This window comes from Sorex araneus, chromosome 2 (genome assembly GCF_027595985.1).
Source record: "Sorex araneus isolate mSorAra2 chromosome 2, mSorAra2.pri, whole genome shotgun sequence".
In the NCBI taxonomy this organism is placed as follows: Eukaryota; Metazoa; Chordata; class Mammalia; order Eulipotyphla; family Soricidae; genus Sorex; species Sorex araneus.
The window spans coordinates 137,855,061-137,872,708 of NC_073303.1; the positions used below are offsets into that span (position 1 = coordinate 137,855,061).

The following is a 17,648-nucleotide window of genomic DNA, read 5'->3' on the forward strand; positions in this document are numbered from 1 at the left end:
AGAGTGAGTTATGTATGAGGATTATCTAGAAGCATTTAAGGTATTTTGCTGAAATTAGTTGTCTGGGATATGTCCTAGGTTTGAAAATATACCAAGTTTTTTAGTAGAAGCAGTTTCTTGAAAATAAGACTAGAAAAAATGATGTATATATCTAGCTTTAAAGGGTTTTGAATAGCAGTTACATTAGTTTTGAAGTTAGCTGTATAGGGCAAGACAGTGTTATTGAAAGTTTTGAGCATGAGTCTGATATTGAATGAAGTGTTTCAGGCTTAATGGAAATTTAATTTTGTTTTGGATGTTTAAAATCTGACTTCTGTAGAACTTTTGTAAACAATACCATTTAGATATTTTAACATTCGATATGCCAAAAACAGTGACGAGTCTCACAATGGAGATGTTACTGGTGCCCGCTTGAACAAATCGATGAGCAACAGGATGACAGTGACAGTAACAGTGACATTCTGTTAGCTATGAAAAATTTTTTTTAAATCAAAATGTAAATTTATATCAACTCTTGAATTAGATAATAGGGATTCTTTCACATTTGAAAAAAACTGTGAGCCTGTCTTTTATCCAACATTCTCATCTTTGAAATTTAAAACTTACAAAATAGCTATTTTCTGTCAAGTTCTCAGTTTCTGTCTTTGGAAAAGAGTTGGAGTTTTGTTATACAATATTCTATATTCAAGGAGTGTAACTTGTTTAGTTTCTCTGGTGTGTCTTCAGTTGAGTTCCATGCAGCAGGTGGTTCGAGAGAAAGATGCCCGCTTTGAAACACAAGTTCGTCTTCATGAAGATGAGCTTCTTCAGTTAGTAACCCAGGCAGATGTGGAAGCAGAGATGCAACAGGTGTGTTGCTAATACTTAGTAGAATGGCTTTCACTAACATTTTATCATCATAGCCACTTTCCAGGCCTCATCCACAGCTCTTCACTTGGTGTTGGTATGTTCCTTAGTTGGCTTCTTTTTTGTGTTTCATTTCTGGCATGTTGTTTTTTTCACATCCTTACTTGCCTCTAATCATGGTGATGGTATTCAAAAGCTGAGTTTAATTCGCAGTTGTATGTGGTAGTCAGAAATTGATTTCTTTTCTGTTTGCTGGTAGTAGCTGTCTTTGTATATTAAAAACTCAAGCCAAAGCTTCAAATCAGTGAAGTCACTTTTAAACTTAAAAAATTAAACATGAGATGATTTGGAAGTCATAAAATCTTATTAAATCTTTAAACATTCATTAAGTGTAAAAATTCACTTCATTGTCTTAAAGTTTATCATCTAACTGAAAGGCATTTGTTTTTAGTTGTGTGTATTTAGTGTAGTGTGTAGAATCCATAGGGATTCTAGTGATATTTCATGGTTGATGCATTTAATTGTCTGAACGAAAGCTTCTAGTTTCTAAGCAGTCCTTCAGAATGTGCCACTACAGTTTTAGAATCATATTTTGAATGTATCATTGATTTGTTTATTCAACAAATGCTTACTGAATGCATGTGCTGTATGTGAAGCTATAAGAAAAATAGGTCTTCCCTGTAGAGTCCTTAACCATTCTCCTTAATGAATGAAAACTACAAAGTGAGTATGTGTCATTTCCTCTTAATTATTAAGAACTCTCTAATTCAGACACCTGCTTGTGTCTCCGTCTGGTTTTGGCCGTGTTCTGGAAGAGATTTTTTTGTATATTATTTGTTGCTGCTGGATGGGGGAGCATGTTATACTGGTGTTCCACTCTAGAATCTGTCATCTTCAATATCACAAAATCTTAAGTACACAGATCTTCATGACATTTGGTAAGGTAAGCAGGTAAAGATGCTCTTTTTGATTAGGACATTAAGTTTAACATATTTTCTTCACAGAAATTGAGGGTGCTGCAGAGAAAGCTTGAAGAACATGAAGAAGCCTTGTTGGGCCGTGCTCAGGTTGTGGACTTACTGCAGCAGGAGTTGACTACTGCTGAACAGCGAAACCAGGTATTGCTTCTGATTGTTACTGCCTCTCTTTTGTGGTATTCATTTCCATGAGAGTTTGCTAAGCAGCCGCTAGAAAAATCCTATCATTACCCTTTAGAGAATTGATGCTGGACTAGAGAGATAGTACAGCAGGTAGGACACTTGCCATACACACGGCTGATCCAGGTTTGATCCTGGACACCCCGTGTGTTCTTCCGAGCTTGCCAGGAGTGATCATTGAGTGAAGAACCATGACTAAGCCCTGCGTACTGCATATGGCTTTTTCATTTATGACATGATACCTTGTCTCTTTTCCATAGGTTCTTTCTGAGCAGTTACAGCAAATGGAAGCTGAACATAATACTTTAAGGAATAGTGTGGAATCAGAAAGACAGGAGTCCAAGATTCTGATGGAAAAGATGGAACTTGAAGTGGCAGAAAAAAAATTATCCTTGCATAACCTGCAGGAAGAAATGCATCATCTTCTGGAACAGCTTGAGCAAGCTGGTCAAGCACGGGCTGAACTACAGTCCCAGTACAATGATTTAGAGATAAAGCACAAAGAGGAATTACAAGAGAAGACTTCCCACATTTTGAGTCTTCAAAAGACTGAGCAAGAACTGCACTCTGCGTATGATGCTCTAAAAATTGAAAACTCAAATATTCTCCAAGAACTGCATGAACAGGCAGTTCATTCAGCCCAGTCCATGAAGCAGCTGGAAGGTGAGTATTTGATTGCTTTTGAAGCTGGCTTATTTAGCATCTGAGTGGCTGCTACTTTAAAATTGTAGGAATATGTTCATGATATCTTTTGCTTAAGTCAGTAGAATCAATAGAAGGATTAAGAAAGGTGTCTCCTTTCTTTTTGTTGTTTCTTCCATCTCTGAAGTTATAATCTGGTTTAATATAATTAACATGCTGTCAAAACCTATACATAGTGATGTGCCAAATTTTAAAAAGAATGCTTTGTGAAACATTGTGGCAGTCTGAAGGGGTTGGTGACTGAAAGGAATAAAATTCGAATCAAGAAAGAATAATTTGAAGATTCATCAGTATTAAATAACTGAACCTTAACCAGGAAGCCTTGAGGAGAAAGTTTATGAGGACAGCATATTAAATAAGCATGCATTCCTCTTAACTGCAGCATGTTCTGATTTAAAACTCATTAATTCGGTCATAAATCTTTCAGACACATTCTACTGAGTCTAGGTGGGATTTGCAATGTGTAAATGAAGAGGGATGAAAAGAAAATAAAACAGACAAAAGCTTTTTAGAGGGAAAGTAAAAATGATTCAAAAAATATACTAACGGAAGTATTTTACTTTGAAATTTCTCTTTTGATATCTGAGAGCATTTAAAAATTTTAAATATTGTTGGCATTTTAATTTGAATTAAGATAATTGAACTACAGTGTAGCATATAGTGTGTTCTAGAAGAGAATGACTGTGCTTAAGGCTAGAATCTAGAACCAGGACAGAGTGATAGCATAGCGGGTAGGGCCTTTGCCTTGCACGCGGTCAACCTGGGTTCAATTCCTCTTTCCCTCTCGAAGAGCCCGACAAGCTGCCCATGGCATATTAGATATGCCAAAAACAGTAACAAGTCTCACAATGGAGACGTTACTGGTGCCCGCTTAAGCAATCGATGAACAATGGGATGACAGTGCTACAGTGCAGGGCTAGAACCAGAGATAATTTCTATTTATTTTATTTTCCTCAGAGCAACTCCAGCAAAAGTCTGAAGAAATTAGCCAGTTACTGAATAAACCAACCTTGCAAAAGTATGAAATAGCTTCTCAGACTTCTTCCCCAGATGTTTGTAGTGAGAGCACACAGGTAATTAAATGTATGCTTTGCGGGCTGGGGGATTGTGGAACATGGGGAAACGGGACACACCTGACTGTTCCCAGAATTTTCTCCTGGTTCTGTGCTCTGGCATCGCTCTTGGCAGTGCTCAGGGGGATCATAGGTAGTGCTAAGGATTGGAACTTGGGCAAGGCAAGCTTTACTTGATGTACTCCTCCCTGGTCCAAAATGTGCATTTTTTAATGAACATGATCCATTCGTCTTTGTTGCATTTATTCTAATTTATTCATGTTTAATGAGAATTCATTTTGGAATTCTTAGTAAGCCATCTGTCTTTGCTGCCTGATAGATTATTTTTGACAATAAGTAATGATAAAATAATAGTAATAAGCACTATGATCTTGGTTTTCTTGATCTAAGATCTTAGATATTCATTTTGGAGTTGTCATTATTTTTCAACTCATGATCAATTTTCTCTGTTTAGAAGTCAGTTTTGGTTTTGGTAGATTGAAATTTGATCAGCTGTACACAACTTGGTTTACTTATTGTAAAAATTCATTATGGAAATTAGTGCCTCCATTGAATAATTTGAAATTAAAAAATTACCACTGGCTGGTGTTGATCAATGTAGTCACTGTTCTTTTGTAGTCAGCTCTGGAAAACTAAAATATAATTGCCAGAAGGCTACTTTTAGGCATGAATATCAGAGCTAGGAGAGTTAGTTTCATGGTCCTAATTGACAAGTGTTAATCTGGGATTACTTGATTTATTCTTAATCATTTATTAGTTTATTAATGTCCTTCATGTAAGGAAGATGATTATAACCATTTTATTTATTTTTTTAATTTTATTTTTTTTTTCCTTTTTTTAAATTTTTAATTCTTTTATTGATTCACCATGTGGAAAGTTACAAAGCTTTCAGGTTTAAGTCTCAGTTATACAATGCTCAAACACCCATCCCTTCACCAGTGATGATTATAACCATTTTAAATGTTGAACATAACATACTTAACATTTAACAAATGTTAAATATGACATATATTGGCTAGCAATCCCTTGTTTTCATCAGTACTGTGCACTGTTAAGAAATTGTTGCTTGGTTTCTAGCATCAATGTCTTCTAGTCTCCCATTTTCAACATTTTCCTCCTTTATTTAATTAAGACATTCTTTCCAAAATGCAAAAAGAAAAAGTTTATATTGAATACCTATAACATATTCTTTATGTTCTATCATATTACTGTATTTGTCTTATCAAACATTTATCCACCAATCTTTATACATTTCACAGTCAGTTATAGATATTAGTATATTTTGTCTAAATATTTCAGCATATATAACATTGACTAGATTTTAATATTTTTTCATAACTTTTTCTTTGGGCTGGAGTGATAGCACAGCGACAGGGCGTTTGCCTTGCACACAGCCAACCTGGGTTCGATTCCTCCACCCCTCTCAGAGAGCCTGGCAAGCTACCAAGAGTGTCTCGCCCGCATGACAGAGCCTGGCAAGCTACCCATGGTATATTCATATATATATATATATTCAATATGCCAAAAACAGTAGCAACAAGTCTCAAAATGGAGATGTTACTGGTGTCCGTTCGAGTAAATTGATGAACAACAGGATGACAGTGACAGTGAACTTTTTCTTTATAAACAGTCACTGTCACTGTCATCCCGTTGCTCATCGATTTGTTCGAGCGGGCACCAGTAACGTCTCTCATTGTGAGACTTGTTACTGTTTTTGGCATATCCAATACGCCATGGGTAGCTTGCCAGGCTCTGCCGCGCGGGCGCGATACTCTTGGTAGCTTGCTGGGCTCTCCGAGAGGGGCAGAGAAAGTGAACACGGGACGGCCGTGTGAAAGGTGAACGCCCTTCCACTGTGCTATCGCTTCAGTTCGTTTTTATAAATCATGAATGGTATAAATTACCATTACCTATCAAGACATATTACTATTGCCTCACATAAAAATCCTTATATCTTGGACTAGAGTGATAGTACAGCGGGTAGGCCATTTGCCTTGCACAAGGCCAACCTGGGTTTGATTCCCAGCATCTCATATGGTTCCCTGAGCACCGCCAGGAGTAATTCCTGAGTGCATGTGCCAGGAATAACCCCTCTGCATTGCCGGGTGTGACCCAAAAAGCAAAAAAAAAAAAAATCTTTATATCCTTTTGCAGTCAATATATGTTCTCCTCCAAAGGAGTGTTTGTTTTCTCACTTTTGATTAATTTCACTTATTTTGCCTTATATGTCACTGTCACTGTAATCCCATTGCTCTTTGATTTGCTCAAGCGGACATCAGTAATGTCTCCATTGTGAGACTTGTTACTGTTTTTGGCATATCAAATACGCCACGAGTAGCTTGCCAGGCTCTGCCGTGCGGGCAAGATACTCTTGGTAGCTAGCCGGGCTCTCTTAAGAGGGATGGAGGAATCAAACCTGGGTTGGCTGCGTGCAAGACAAATGCCCTACCCACTGTGCTATCGCTTCAGCCCATCATATAAATTTAACTTCAATATATTTTTATTTTTAAATAGTGATCTTTATTTATTAATTTTTTTAATTAATGAATCACCGTGAAGGTTCAGATACAGATTTACATAGTCTCGTGCTTGTCTTTCAGTCATACACAGCTTGAGTACTCATTCCTCCACCAGTGTTCGTTCTCCACTGATGACCCCATCCTTCCCCCCCCCAGCCCCCCCCCCCCCGCCTCTGTGACAGGGCATTCCCTTTTGTTCTCTCTCTCCTTTTGGGTGTTGTGGTAAACAATGAATTTACTGGGTGGCCATCGTGTTCGGTCTATACTGTGCTTTGAGCACACCTCTCCCATCCTGAGCGGGTCTTCCCACTACATTTTACTTGGTGTTCCCTTCTCTGTCTGAACTGCCTTTTCCCCCAGCATGGGAGGCCGGCTTCCAAGCCGTGGAGCAAATCTGGTACTTATTTCTGCTATTCTTGGATGTTAGTCTTCCATTCTGTTATTTTATATTCCGCAGATGAGTGCAATTCTTCTATGTCTATCTCTCTCTTTCTGGCTCATTTCACTTAGAATGATACTTTCCATGTTGTGATCTTTATTTTTTTTTAAATTTTATTGAATCACCATGTGGAGGGTTACATAGTTCTCAGGATTATGTCAGTTATACAATACTCAAACACCCTTCCCTTCACCAGTGCCCATCTTCCATCACCAACCCCCCCAGTATACCTGCCGACCCCTCCCACCTCCCCAGTCCTCACCCTTGTAAGTGATAAGTTTCACTTCGTTTACACCTTATCTCGATTACATTCCATGTTTCAACACACAACTCACTACCGTTGTTGGGGTTTCCCCCAAAAAAGAAAAAGACAGTCCTATTGCCAAGGAGGCATTTGATAGTTCTCCACTGCTAAGAATATAGAGATATTAAGTCCCGCTGTTTGTTACATAACTTTTCTTTTTCTCCCTTGCCCCGCGCCACCGAGTTCACGCCTGTTTAGTAATCGCCACGCTGCCTGACAAGGGAAAAAAAACCGAAAAGGATGGTTATTTCCTGTCATCAGCAGGCGTGGGGCTCTGGCTTAGTTGATAAACTAGTAGAGTGTCTGCAAGCAGTTTCTGGAACCGAAGGTCTTGCGCTGGTATCGGCTCCAGCTCGAGATTCCACCAGCGTCCCACTCTTCCATGTACATAATTTTTCCCCTTATATCCCATTCCCACGCCACCAGGTCTGTTTGCTTAATGGACATCACACTGTAGTTGACGCCACGCCGCGTTTCTTCCCGAGAAAGAAGAAAATTTCTTCTCAGCCAGCGTGGGGATATAGCTTAGTTCAGTCTAGAGAGATGGCTACCACTTTGATTGCCTTCAATATTTCAGCAACAGACTTACTATTCTTGTTAGGATCTCCCACAAAAGTGGGACCCATTAAAAAGGAACCATTACATATTGCTGATGCTAAGATGACATTAGGTCGGTTTTGGGTTTCTGTATAAAGTCCAGGAAAAGTGCAACCAGAAATAACATCACTACAAACTTTTACCCTTTTATGGTGCTCATAAGATGAAGAAACCTAGAGAGAAGCTCGGCACTGAGAGACCCCGCTGAGAGTCACCGCCCCCGCCCCCTGGGGTCTCCCGCAAGCGCGCGTCCTGTTTCAGCTGGCTCGGTGTCTCCATTTTGCGCTCAGAAAGCCTCGGACCCTGCTCGGGAGGAAGGAGTTGAGAGAGAGGTTAAAAGAATTGGGGGATGCCCGGTTCCCACTGTTTCAGCCCGCCGTGGGGTCTCCGACCCCGTGCCGGAATTAGTTCAGTGGGCTGCTTGGAGTCCAAGGGCGCTTCCTTGGGCTCTTCCATCATGCTCGCTCCGCAGCAGGGTCCAAAGGGCGTGATCTTTATTTTTTAATGAAAGTGCACAGATACTTTTATTTTGTGAAATGGTCAAACAATAGCCTGTCAATGTGGAGATTTATTCATTTATTTTTATTTTTACTTGACAGTGTTGTTCATAATAGAGTCATTTCAGACATGCAGCACCAGTGTCTCACCCTTGGGAAGCATATTACAAATTTATTTCATACTAGTTGGCCCAACAAACTTAAAGAAATGGCTAGTGGAATTATTGAAAAATAAATCTGTAAAAGCCAGTGTGATGACTGATTGCTATATGATATTGTCACTGTCATTGTCATCCCATTGCTTATCGATTTGCTTGGGTGGGCACCAGTAACATCTCCATTGTGAGACTTGTTGTTACTGTTTTTGGCATACCAACTACGCCATGGGTAGCTTGCCAGGCTCTGCCATGTGGACGAGATACTCTCAGTAGCTTGCCAAGCTCTGCCATGTGGACGAGATACTCGCAGTAGCTTGCCGGGCTCTCCAAGAGGGGCGAAGGAATTAAACCCGAGTCAGCTGCGTGCAAGGCAAATGCCCTACTGCTGTACTATCGCTCCAGCCCCTATGTGATATTTACTGTCACTGTCATCCCATTGCTCATCAATTTGCTAGAGCAGGCACCAGTAATGTCTCCATTGTGAGACTTGTTACTGTTTTTGGCATATCGAATACGCCATGGAGAGCTTGCCAGGCTCTGCCATGGGGGCAGGATACTCTCAGTAGCTTATCAAGCTCTCTGAGAGAGATGGAGGAATCGAACCTGGTTCAGCCACATGCAAGGTAAATGCCCTACCCACTGTGCTATTACTCCGCCCGATATTATGTATATGTAGCTTAATTTTTCTCTGTGTTGCTGAATATTCCATTTTATGAATGTACACATTTTCAATTTAAAAGATTATACTTTAATTTCCTCTCGATGGAAAGCTGCAGGAACATTCTTATACAACTATTTGTACTTGTTTTCATTTCTCTTCAGTGAACCATACTTGAGGAATTCTGGGCACTAGAAAAGATATTAAGCTTTGTAAGGAATTGTCAGATATTTTCCCAAGTGATTGTGTTATCTTTTACTCCACACTTAAAGTATATGAGAGTTTTAGTTGTTCCATGTAGTCTCCAAAATTTGGTATTTTTAGTTTTAAAACCAGTATCCATTCTAATGGGTATATAGTGGTATCAGTGTGGATTCAGTTTTCTTTTCCCTAATTCTTTTTTGAAGTATAACGAGTTTTGAGGAGGGGGGGAGTATTTGTTAATGATAGTTTTATGCATACATTGTTTTTTTGGGGGAGGGGAGAGATGTACAACTGATTATGCTCAGGGCTTACTCCTGCCTCTGTACTCAGGTATCATTTGTGGTAGGGCTTGGGGGTCTACCATATGGAATGCCAGGCATAGAAACCAGGTCCACTGCATGCAAGGCAAGGGCCCTACCTGCTGTACTATTGCTTTGTTCCTATCATTCCTTTCAATACCATGTACCCCTCTCTGAGTGCCCACTTTCTTTCACCAGTGTCCCAAGGACATTGTTTATTCACCCTGTGTAAACCCTCTCAGTAAGTTCAGTTCTGTAAATCAACTCTCCATTTCTGTTGCCTTTGGTCCTTTGTTGCTTGAATAATTTTTCTTGAAACTTTTGGCTGTTATATATCTTTGTTAAATGTCTGTTCAAGGCACTTGCCAATTAAAAATATATTTTCTCTTTTATTTATTTTCAAGTTGTTAGGAGTTGTTTTTTTTTTTTGCTTTTTTTTTGGGGGGGGTCACACCCGGTGATGCACAGGGGTCACTCCTGGCTCTGTACTCAGGAATTACCCCTGTCAGTGCTAGGGGACCATATGGGATGCTGGGAACCGAACCCAGGTGGGCCGCGAGACGTCCTACCCACTGGGCTATGGCTCCAGCCCCGGAGTTCTTTATATAGTCTGAATGCCAGTTTATAATTATTTGAATGTTGACTGTTTTTTTCTCAAATCGAGGCTTGTTCGTATTCATTTTCTTCATGATATCTTTTAATTAATGCACATTTAATATTTTGATAGCTTTATTTATCATTTTTAAATGGTTATAGTTCTCTTTTGTCTGGATTAGAATCTTACAAAAGCAGTCTTTTTCTAGGCTCATGATAAAACAGTATCAAACATTTTAGATCTTTTTTTTCTCATAAACATTTAAAGTTATACAGTTTATGCTAAGCAGTCTGATGTGTTTCTTTTCATTTATTTTTTAAATGGACTGAGACTTCTTTTGTGTCTCAGAATTTTATTTGGATAAATATTCCTCGTGTACTTGAAAATGATGTGTATTCTATCATTAACTTACGTGCTTCATAAGTGGTTTGAATCAACCCTTCAAACTACATAGCTTTCTGTTCATTAGAGATTTGGATTTAATCATATGCATAAATTTGGGATTCTTCTTTAATGTAAAATTTTGTACTTGCTTTTACTTTCTCCTCCCTCGTATTCTTGCAGCTATGCTTGTCTCAAAGAAACTTCCTAGAAAGACTTGTGGCTTTCCCCTTTCTTTTATTTTTTGTTAATTTGATTTTTTAAAACTTTTGTTTTGTTTTTTGGAACACAACCCAGCAGTTCTCAGGGTTTACTCCTTGCTTTGTGCTCAAGGATTACTCCTGGTGGGTTTGGGAGACAATATGAGGTACCTGGGATCAAACCTGAGTCACCATAGTTTTCACTGAGTCTAGGAGTTTGTGGTTTTGGGTTTTTCTGTTTGTTTGCTTTGTTTTGATCATTGTTTGCTTTAGTTATTTATGTTCTACATGCAAGTGAAATCATCCAATAATTGTTCTTTGTTCCCTTACTTATTTCACTTAGCTTAATCATCTCAAGCCCCCTCCGTTTTATCTCAAAAGGCACAGTTTCTCCTTTTTCCAGGGTAGCATAGTACTCTCTTCACTATAAACACAGCAGACTCTTTAGTCTATCATCTGTCAATGGAAGTTTAGTTCAGTTTGACTATTGTGAATAATGTTTCTTTGAATATAGGGGTATAAATATTTTTTCAAATTAGGATTTGCATATGCTTTAATGAATTATTTAGAAATAATATTACCGTATCACAGGGAATTTCCATTTTTATTATTTTAATGAATCTCTATACTGTTTTCCAAAGCCAGCTACACTAGTTAACATTCCCACCAACAGTGTACTGTGTGGGATGAGTGTGGTAGTGGGGAGTATAGAGAGACCACCTGGGACCATTCCTAGCAATGCTAGCAGTATGGGCCTAATGTCTGTTGCTCAGATGGTATTGTGGTGCTGCTTGGGCAGTGCTCAGAGCCACCACATGCTCCATGAGGTGGCAGGGAATCTTGCTGCTGTGATTACGCGTGCAAGGCATACCTTCAATCCTTCAGTCTGTCTTCTTGGTCTTGGCCTTACTTTTTCTCTATAGCCTCACCAATACTTGTTCCTACTTTGTGAATATTGACTATTCTCATCAGTGTGAGATTGGAACCTCATTGTACTTTTGATTTTGTGATGTTGAGTGATGCTGAGCATTTCTCATTTTTCCCCCATAGGTCTATGGACCACCTATCTGGTTTTATTTTTTGAAGAAGTTGTTATTTGGATCCTTTAACCAGTTTTTGATTGGGTGCTTGCTTTTTGTTGTTGTTGATTTTTGTGAACTCTATATATCTGAATTATTTACCCATTATTACATATTTGATATGCAAATATATTCTCCAAGTGCTAGGTAGCCTTTTAGTTTTTGTGGTGGTTTCTTTCACTGTGTAGAAGCAAAAGTAAACTTAATTTCATGTATTCCCATTTGTTCCTGTTCTCTTTTACCCTGCCTTTAGAGTTGAGTCTCTAACTCTTAAAGTTTCCGAGTATATCTCTGATTTACTCTTGAAGTCTGTCTGGTGTTGTAGCACTTATCTTTTCTTCCTCTTATTTTATGGCCCTGAGTCTAATATCCAAGTCTTTAATCCAGTCTCAGTTAATTTTTGTGTATTGTAATATTGATCTGGTTTCGTTTTTGGTCTGCTTTTCAGTACCATTTGCTTATGAGGCTTTCTTTTTTGTATGGCCTGGTCTTTTTTTTTTTTTTTTTGGTCATAGATTGGATATAGACTCATGGCTCCTCTGTTGATGTTTAATTGCCTTCCAAATGCAAATTGAGGACTTCCTTTAATAAAATCTTTAAACTCATCCCTGCCATTTCTGTGACTACCAAATAAAGGTTTAGGCTTAATAAACTGGGAGAACCCTCGAGGGGGGAACGGAGAGATAGTATAGGGGATTAGGCACTTGCCTTGCATGAGGTTGATCCTGTTCTGATCCCCATCACTGGTTTCCTGAACATTTCCAGGAGTAGGCCCTGTGCCCCCCACAACATGAACAAAGAAAAATAAAAATCAAAATAATTTTGTGTTTTAAAAAATTGCATAGAATATACTCATTGGAGAAGAAAAGAAATCAATTAAAAGGCATAAAACTACTGTATATATGGGAAAATTTAAAACATATTACCAGAAAAACAAACATGGGGGAAATCAGTGAAGCACAAGAGAATTTTTATTATACTTTGAAAATGATTAAGCAGTTCTTCCTTCCTTGAAAGTTATGCTTGCATTTATCTCTTTTCTGCCTTGGGAGCTTTTCCACTTTCCACTTCCTTCAGGAGAACAACCTTAGGGCTAGAGAAAGAGGACAGGGTTGACAGGGTTTAAGGCACTTGTACACAGACGACCTGTGTTTGATCCTCAGCACCCTTGTGGTCCCATGAGCACTGCCAGTAGTAAGCCCTGAGCTGATCACTTGGTGTGGCCCAAAACAAAGATTAAAAGAAACAAACAGATGAACAACCTTTCTACCAGGTGGCATTAATGTAATATATTATTAGTGGATCTGAAAATATTTTGTGTGCTATGGACTTGGGATTTTTGTCTTTGTTTTATAGTCTTCAGTCTTAGATTCAAATGCCAATATATGGGAATTTTATATGAAATATTTTTTCTTTCTGTTTTTGAATTAAAAGAACAAATGTCAAAGATTTCCAAGGCAGATAAGTAAATGTGTTTTTAAGTATTTTGAGAAGATGTCAAGGACGTTATGAACATTCATATGAGAATCTCTCCCTAGAGAAACATTAATTATTTTTTTTCTATACTCTAGGCATACTCTGAAGAGGATATTGCCTTTTTGCAGAAGCGTGTGGCAGAACTGGAGAATGAAAATGGAGCTTTGCTTCTTAGTTCTAAAGAGCTAGAGGAGCTGAAAGCTGAAAATGGTATGTACAAATGAAAACTGTAATGCTTGTTTTCTCAATCCACAAGTGCCTCTACTTTTTTTTCAAATTGAATCACGATGAGAATACATAGTTAAAAAGTTGTTCATTGTTGGGTTTCAGTCATACAGTGTTCCAACACCCATCTCTTCACCAGTGTACATTTCCTACCACCATGTCCCCAGTTTTTCCTCCTGCAAACCCCTCTCACCACTCCCACACAGCCTGCCTCTATAACAGGCACCTCTCTCTCTGTGTCTCTCTATGTGTCTCTCTCTGTCTCTATCTCTGTCTCTCTCTCTCTCTCTCTCTCCTCCCCCTCTTCCTGTCTCTCCCCACTCTGAGCATTATGGTTTGGAATACAGGTACTGAAAGGTTCTCAGGTATATTTCTTTACGTACTTTCAGCATTCACTTTTAAGTGCCTCTACTTTTATCACTGTGTATATGCTACCTAGAGTCACTGTTTCTGTCATAGTAAAGATTTTTGATGCACCAGAGAGATACTGCAGGGATTCAGGCCCTTGTCTTGCTTGCAGCCAACCCTGGTTTGATTTTATACTCTGCAACTGATCCCCTGAGCACCACCACAGGGTTACTCCTGATCCAGAAATAGCCCATGAATATTGCTTATTGTGGCCCAAACCTACCCTCTACAAAATAATATTTTTGATAGAAGAACTGGTTATTGAAGACAGAACTAATACACATTCAACTCACAGTACCAGTGTTTATATAACATTGTGCAGTATGGGTTATCAATTCAGCAGGACTCTTGTATTATACTCATTTTGGAGAATTCACAATACCTTCTTGGAAACAGTACCAATATAATTTTTTATAAAATAAATTTTAAATAGGCAAAATAAAGAAAGGATATTTCTAGAATAAATTTGTGGATCAGACTAATAAAGATCAGTATAGATGAAGGTTAAAAAGTTCTATTTGTTTTTGCTTATGCTATACAATGTTAAAAACCCTGTCCCTTTTAGTCTAATTCTTACCTTTCAAGACTCAAGGTATTCTTTTTTTTTTTTTTTCAGAAAGTGTTCTTGATTTCCCTTCAAATGGGTGAAATATTTTTTGTACTTCTATAATGTGCATTCCTTTAGCATAATTTGTTCATATTTTATACTATCTGCTCTTCAGAGTTAAAATATAAGCTCTTCAAATGGCAAGGACTATTTTTTTTCAACTTTTCTTTACACTTAGCATTTTGTCCTATTCAATTTTACATTAACAGTAAGAAAGAGGACATACCTTTTTAAATTTATTACCTGTTTCACAAGAATCTTTATAGTTTGGGTAGTAAAGATATAGTTAATAATGATTTATTACTATAGCATTTTATCTTCTAAGTCTGAAAATAATTATCAAGCAAAGTTTTGCTTTTGTTTTTGGGCCACATTCAGTGCTCAGTGCTTACTCTTTGGGCAGTGGTCAGTGCTTACTCCTGGCCCCGTGCAAGGCTCGGGGCATTATATATGGTCCTGGGATCTAAACTGGGTTGGCCATGTGCAAGGCAAGTACCCTGCCCACCGTGTTATTGCTTCAGCCCCTCAAGTAAAGTTTGTACCATTTCTTGAACTCTAAAGCAAGTATTTCCAAGCATTTTGCAGTTTTACTTAGCTCAGAATTAGTATTACTATCTTGACTAGACTGTCTCTGTCATCCTGTTGCTCATCGATTTGTTCGAGTGGGCACCAGTAACGTCTTTCATTGAGAGACATATTGTTACTGTTTTTGGCATATCCAATATGCACGGGTAGCTTGCCAGGCTCTGTCGTGCGGGCTCCATATTCTGAGTAGCTTGCCGGGCTCTCTGAGAGGGACGGAGGAATCGAACACGGGTTGGCCGAGTGAAAGGCGAAAGCCCAACCGCTGTGCTATCGCTCCACCCCTTTTGATTAGACTATCCACACTATATTTTTAATATGTAAACCAAAGCCCACAAATTCAGCTAATAATTCAACTTACTTGAAATATTTCTTTGAACTTTATCCATGATGTGGTAGTTTGTTTTTTTTTTTTTTTTCCCCATTTTAAGAATAGTCCCTGCATGGTGCTCATTATTGTTTAGAGGTAGTAAAGGGCTTCTGTTCTTTTCACTGTTTCCTGCAGGGATTAATTGTCCAAGACTTTCTGTATTAGTTTCTGTATCTGGTCTCATAAATTATCTTTGTTTTTTGTGTCATGTACTAGTTTAGTTCAGCTTTTAGTTCCTTCATTTCTACCACTGCACCTTTTTCTTCAACACACCTTGTAAAGTTTAAACATAGTATGTGAATTATATTCATTTGCTTGGTAAATGTTCATTCATCACTCTTCAGCTGTCTGTGGTAACTTTCCTATTATGCCAGGTACTTCTTTCATTATGGGGATACCGCTTTGAACTTATTAGAAGGGCAGATAGACCACATACATGAAGATAAGAAAATTTCAGAGTAGAATTAGGATAAAAATAAAACAGGTTGCTGCAGTGTGCCTGGGAAAGATGAAAGCAACCTGAGAGTGGTTGGAGTGGGTCTCTCTGGGGGTTTGAAACCTGAATGAGGGAAAGGGAAAGACATTCAAGGAGACTAAACAAAGGGAATTCCAAGAAAGCAGGGCAAGAACCTTGAAGTGTGAATATATTATCATATGTTTACAGACAGAAGGTTGCTGCTTCACAGAGAGTAGAAAGAACAAAAAAGGGAGTAGTGTAATAGAAGGAGGTCAGAAAATTAACTGGCGTCAAATCATGAGGGCATTTACAACATTTATATGTCCTTAAAAACCCGTAACCTCTTTCACTTTATCTTTCTTAATCTTCCAGAAAGATCATAAACTACCTAGGAACATTTACTCTTTTTCTTTTTTAATTGATCACCTTGAGATACACAGTTACAAAGTTGTTCACCATTGAGTTTCAGTCATGCAATGTGCCAACACCCATCCCTTCACCAGTGTACATCTCCCATCACCAATGTTCCTAGTTTCCCCTCCCACTCTCCTTGCCCAGCCTGCCTCTATAACCCTCCACCCCTCCTTTGAGGCACTGGGGTTGCAGTAGTGTTACTGAAAGGTTATCATGAATATCACTGAACCTCCTTTCAGCACCCCATTCTTGTCCAGAATGATCATTTCCAATATTTGTCAGTGATCCCTTCTCTGTCCTAACTGCATTTCCCCACAAGTTGTAGCATACTTCCTGTCATGGACCAGTCCTCCTGGTCATTGTTTCCACTGTCTTTATTAGTCTCATACTCTGTAAAAGTACAGTATTTTATCCGCCAAGGTACTGCCACTCTTTTTAGACATTTGCATTATAGTAGAACATGGAATAGAGCTTGGGAGATTGGATTCTGATTCTGGTACTCTGTGAAGTAGCTGTCATGTCACTTTCAACATTTGGTCCTTGAGAGATTGGGTAGCTTTCTTCCAGTGCTAAAAATTGGATGTTTTATGAACATAATGAGAAAACATTGAAACTACTCTGAGAGTGAATGCAAGATGTTTGTTATGAACATAGTGGGATGATGGATCTATTAAGGCAAATTTATTGCTTCAGAAGCCTCATATATTAATCACAAAAAGAGTCACTAATGTTGCATGCACTGGCATTCTTCTCTTTAAAACTTTGTGCTATTATGCTTTACTCAGGTTAATAGTTGTCACCTCATACCATTCATCTATTTCTTCATCTTTTTTCGCCATTTCTTTATTTTGACAAAAGAGCTTTTTATACCCCTCCTCCCAGCTATTTTTTCTGGTTGGGTTTTTGGTTGTTTTTGTTTTGGGGCCAGGCTTAGTGGTGCTCAGGGCTCATTCCGAGCTCTGTGCTTAGGGATCTCTTCTGGCAGGGCTCTGGGGACAACCGGATCAAACCTCAGCTGGCCATGTGCAAGGCAAGTGACCTACCTGTTGTGCTATCGTTTTATGTTTTTTTTGTCTTGATTATTTAATGTATCTCAGTCACCTCCTATACCGTCTTATCTCTATTTTATCACATATATCTCTTAAACATGTTTATTTCATGATTTTCAGAAAAACTGTCTTCTCAAATTTCTTTCCTGGAGGCTCAGAATAAAGTTTCAGAGTCAAATAAAGAACTCAGTGAGGTAAGTTATGTGTCTTTAAAATAATGAGAGTTGAACTAGATGAATCAAACTTAGAACATTTTCAGAAATTTTTTATGTTGACAGAATTGTCTTACATAGCAAGTGAAATCAGTTAAGATAGTAATAATCGTTATGCATCGTTGAATTCGTTTCTGAAT

At 38.5% G+C, this 17,648-nt stretch overlaps 1 protein-coding gene across 3 annotated transcripts in view; it reads left to right on the plus strand.

Moving 5' to 3' along the window:
* Positions 1-17,648, plus strand: part of GOLGB1 (golgin B1) — a 71,870-nt gene that overhangs the window by 23,865 nt on the left and 30,357 nt on the right. For 2 of the 3 annotated variants that reach the window (XM_055126063.1, XM_055126065.1), the window contains 6 exons: positions 727-849; positions 1,851-1,964; positions 2,264-2,666; positions 3,663-3,778; positions 13,280-13,394; positions 17,417-17,490. In XM_055126063.1, the coding sequence (XP_054982038.1) occupies positions 727-849; positions 1,851-1,964; positions 2,264-2,666; positions 3,663-3,778; positions 13,280-13,394; positions 17,417-17,490 (945 nt within the window). The remainder of the gene's footprint in view (positions 1-726; positions 850-1,850; positions 1,965-2,263; positions 2,667-3,662; positions 3,779-13,279; positions 13,395-17,416; positions 17,491-17,648) is intronic. The other variant, XM_055126064.1, reaches the window with a different exon arrangement.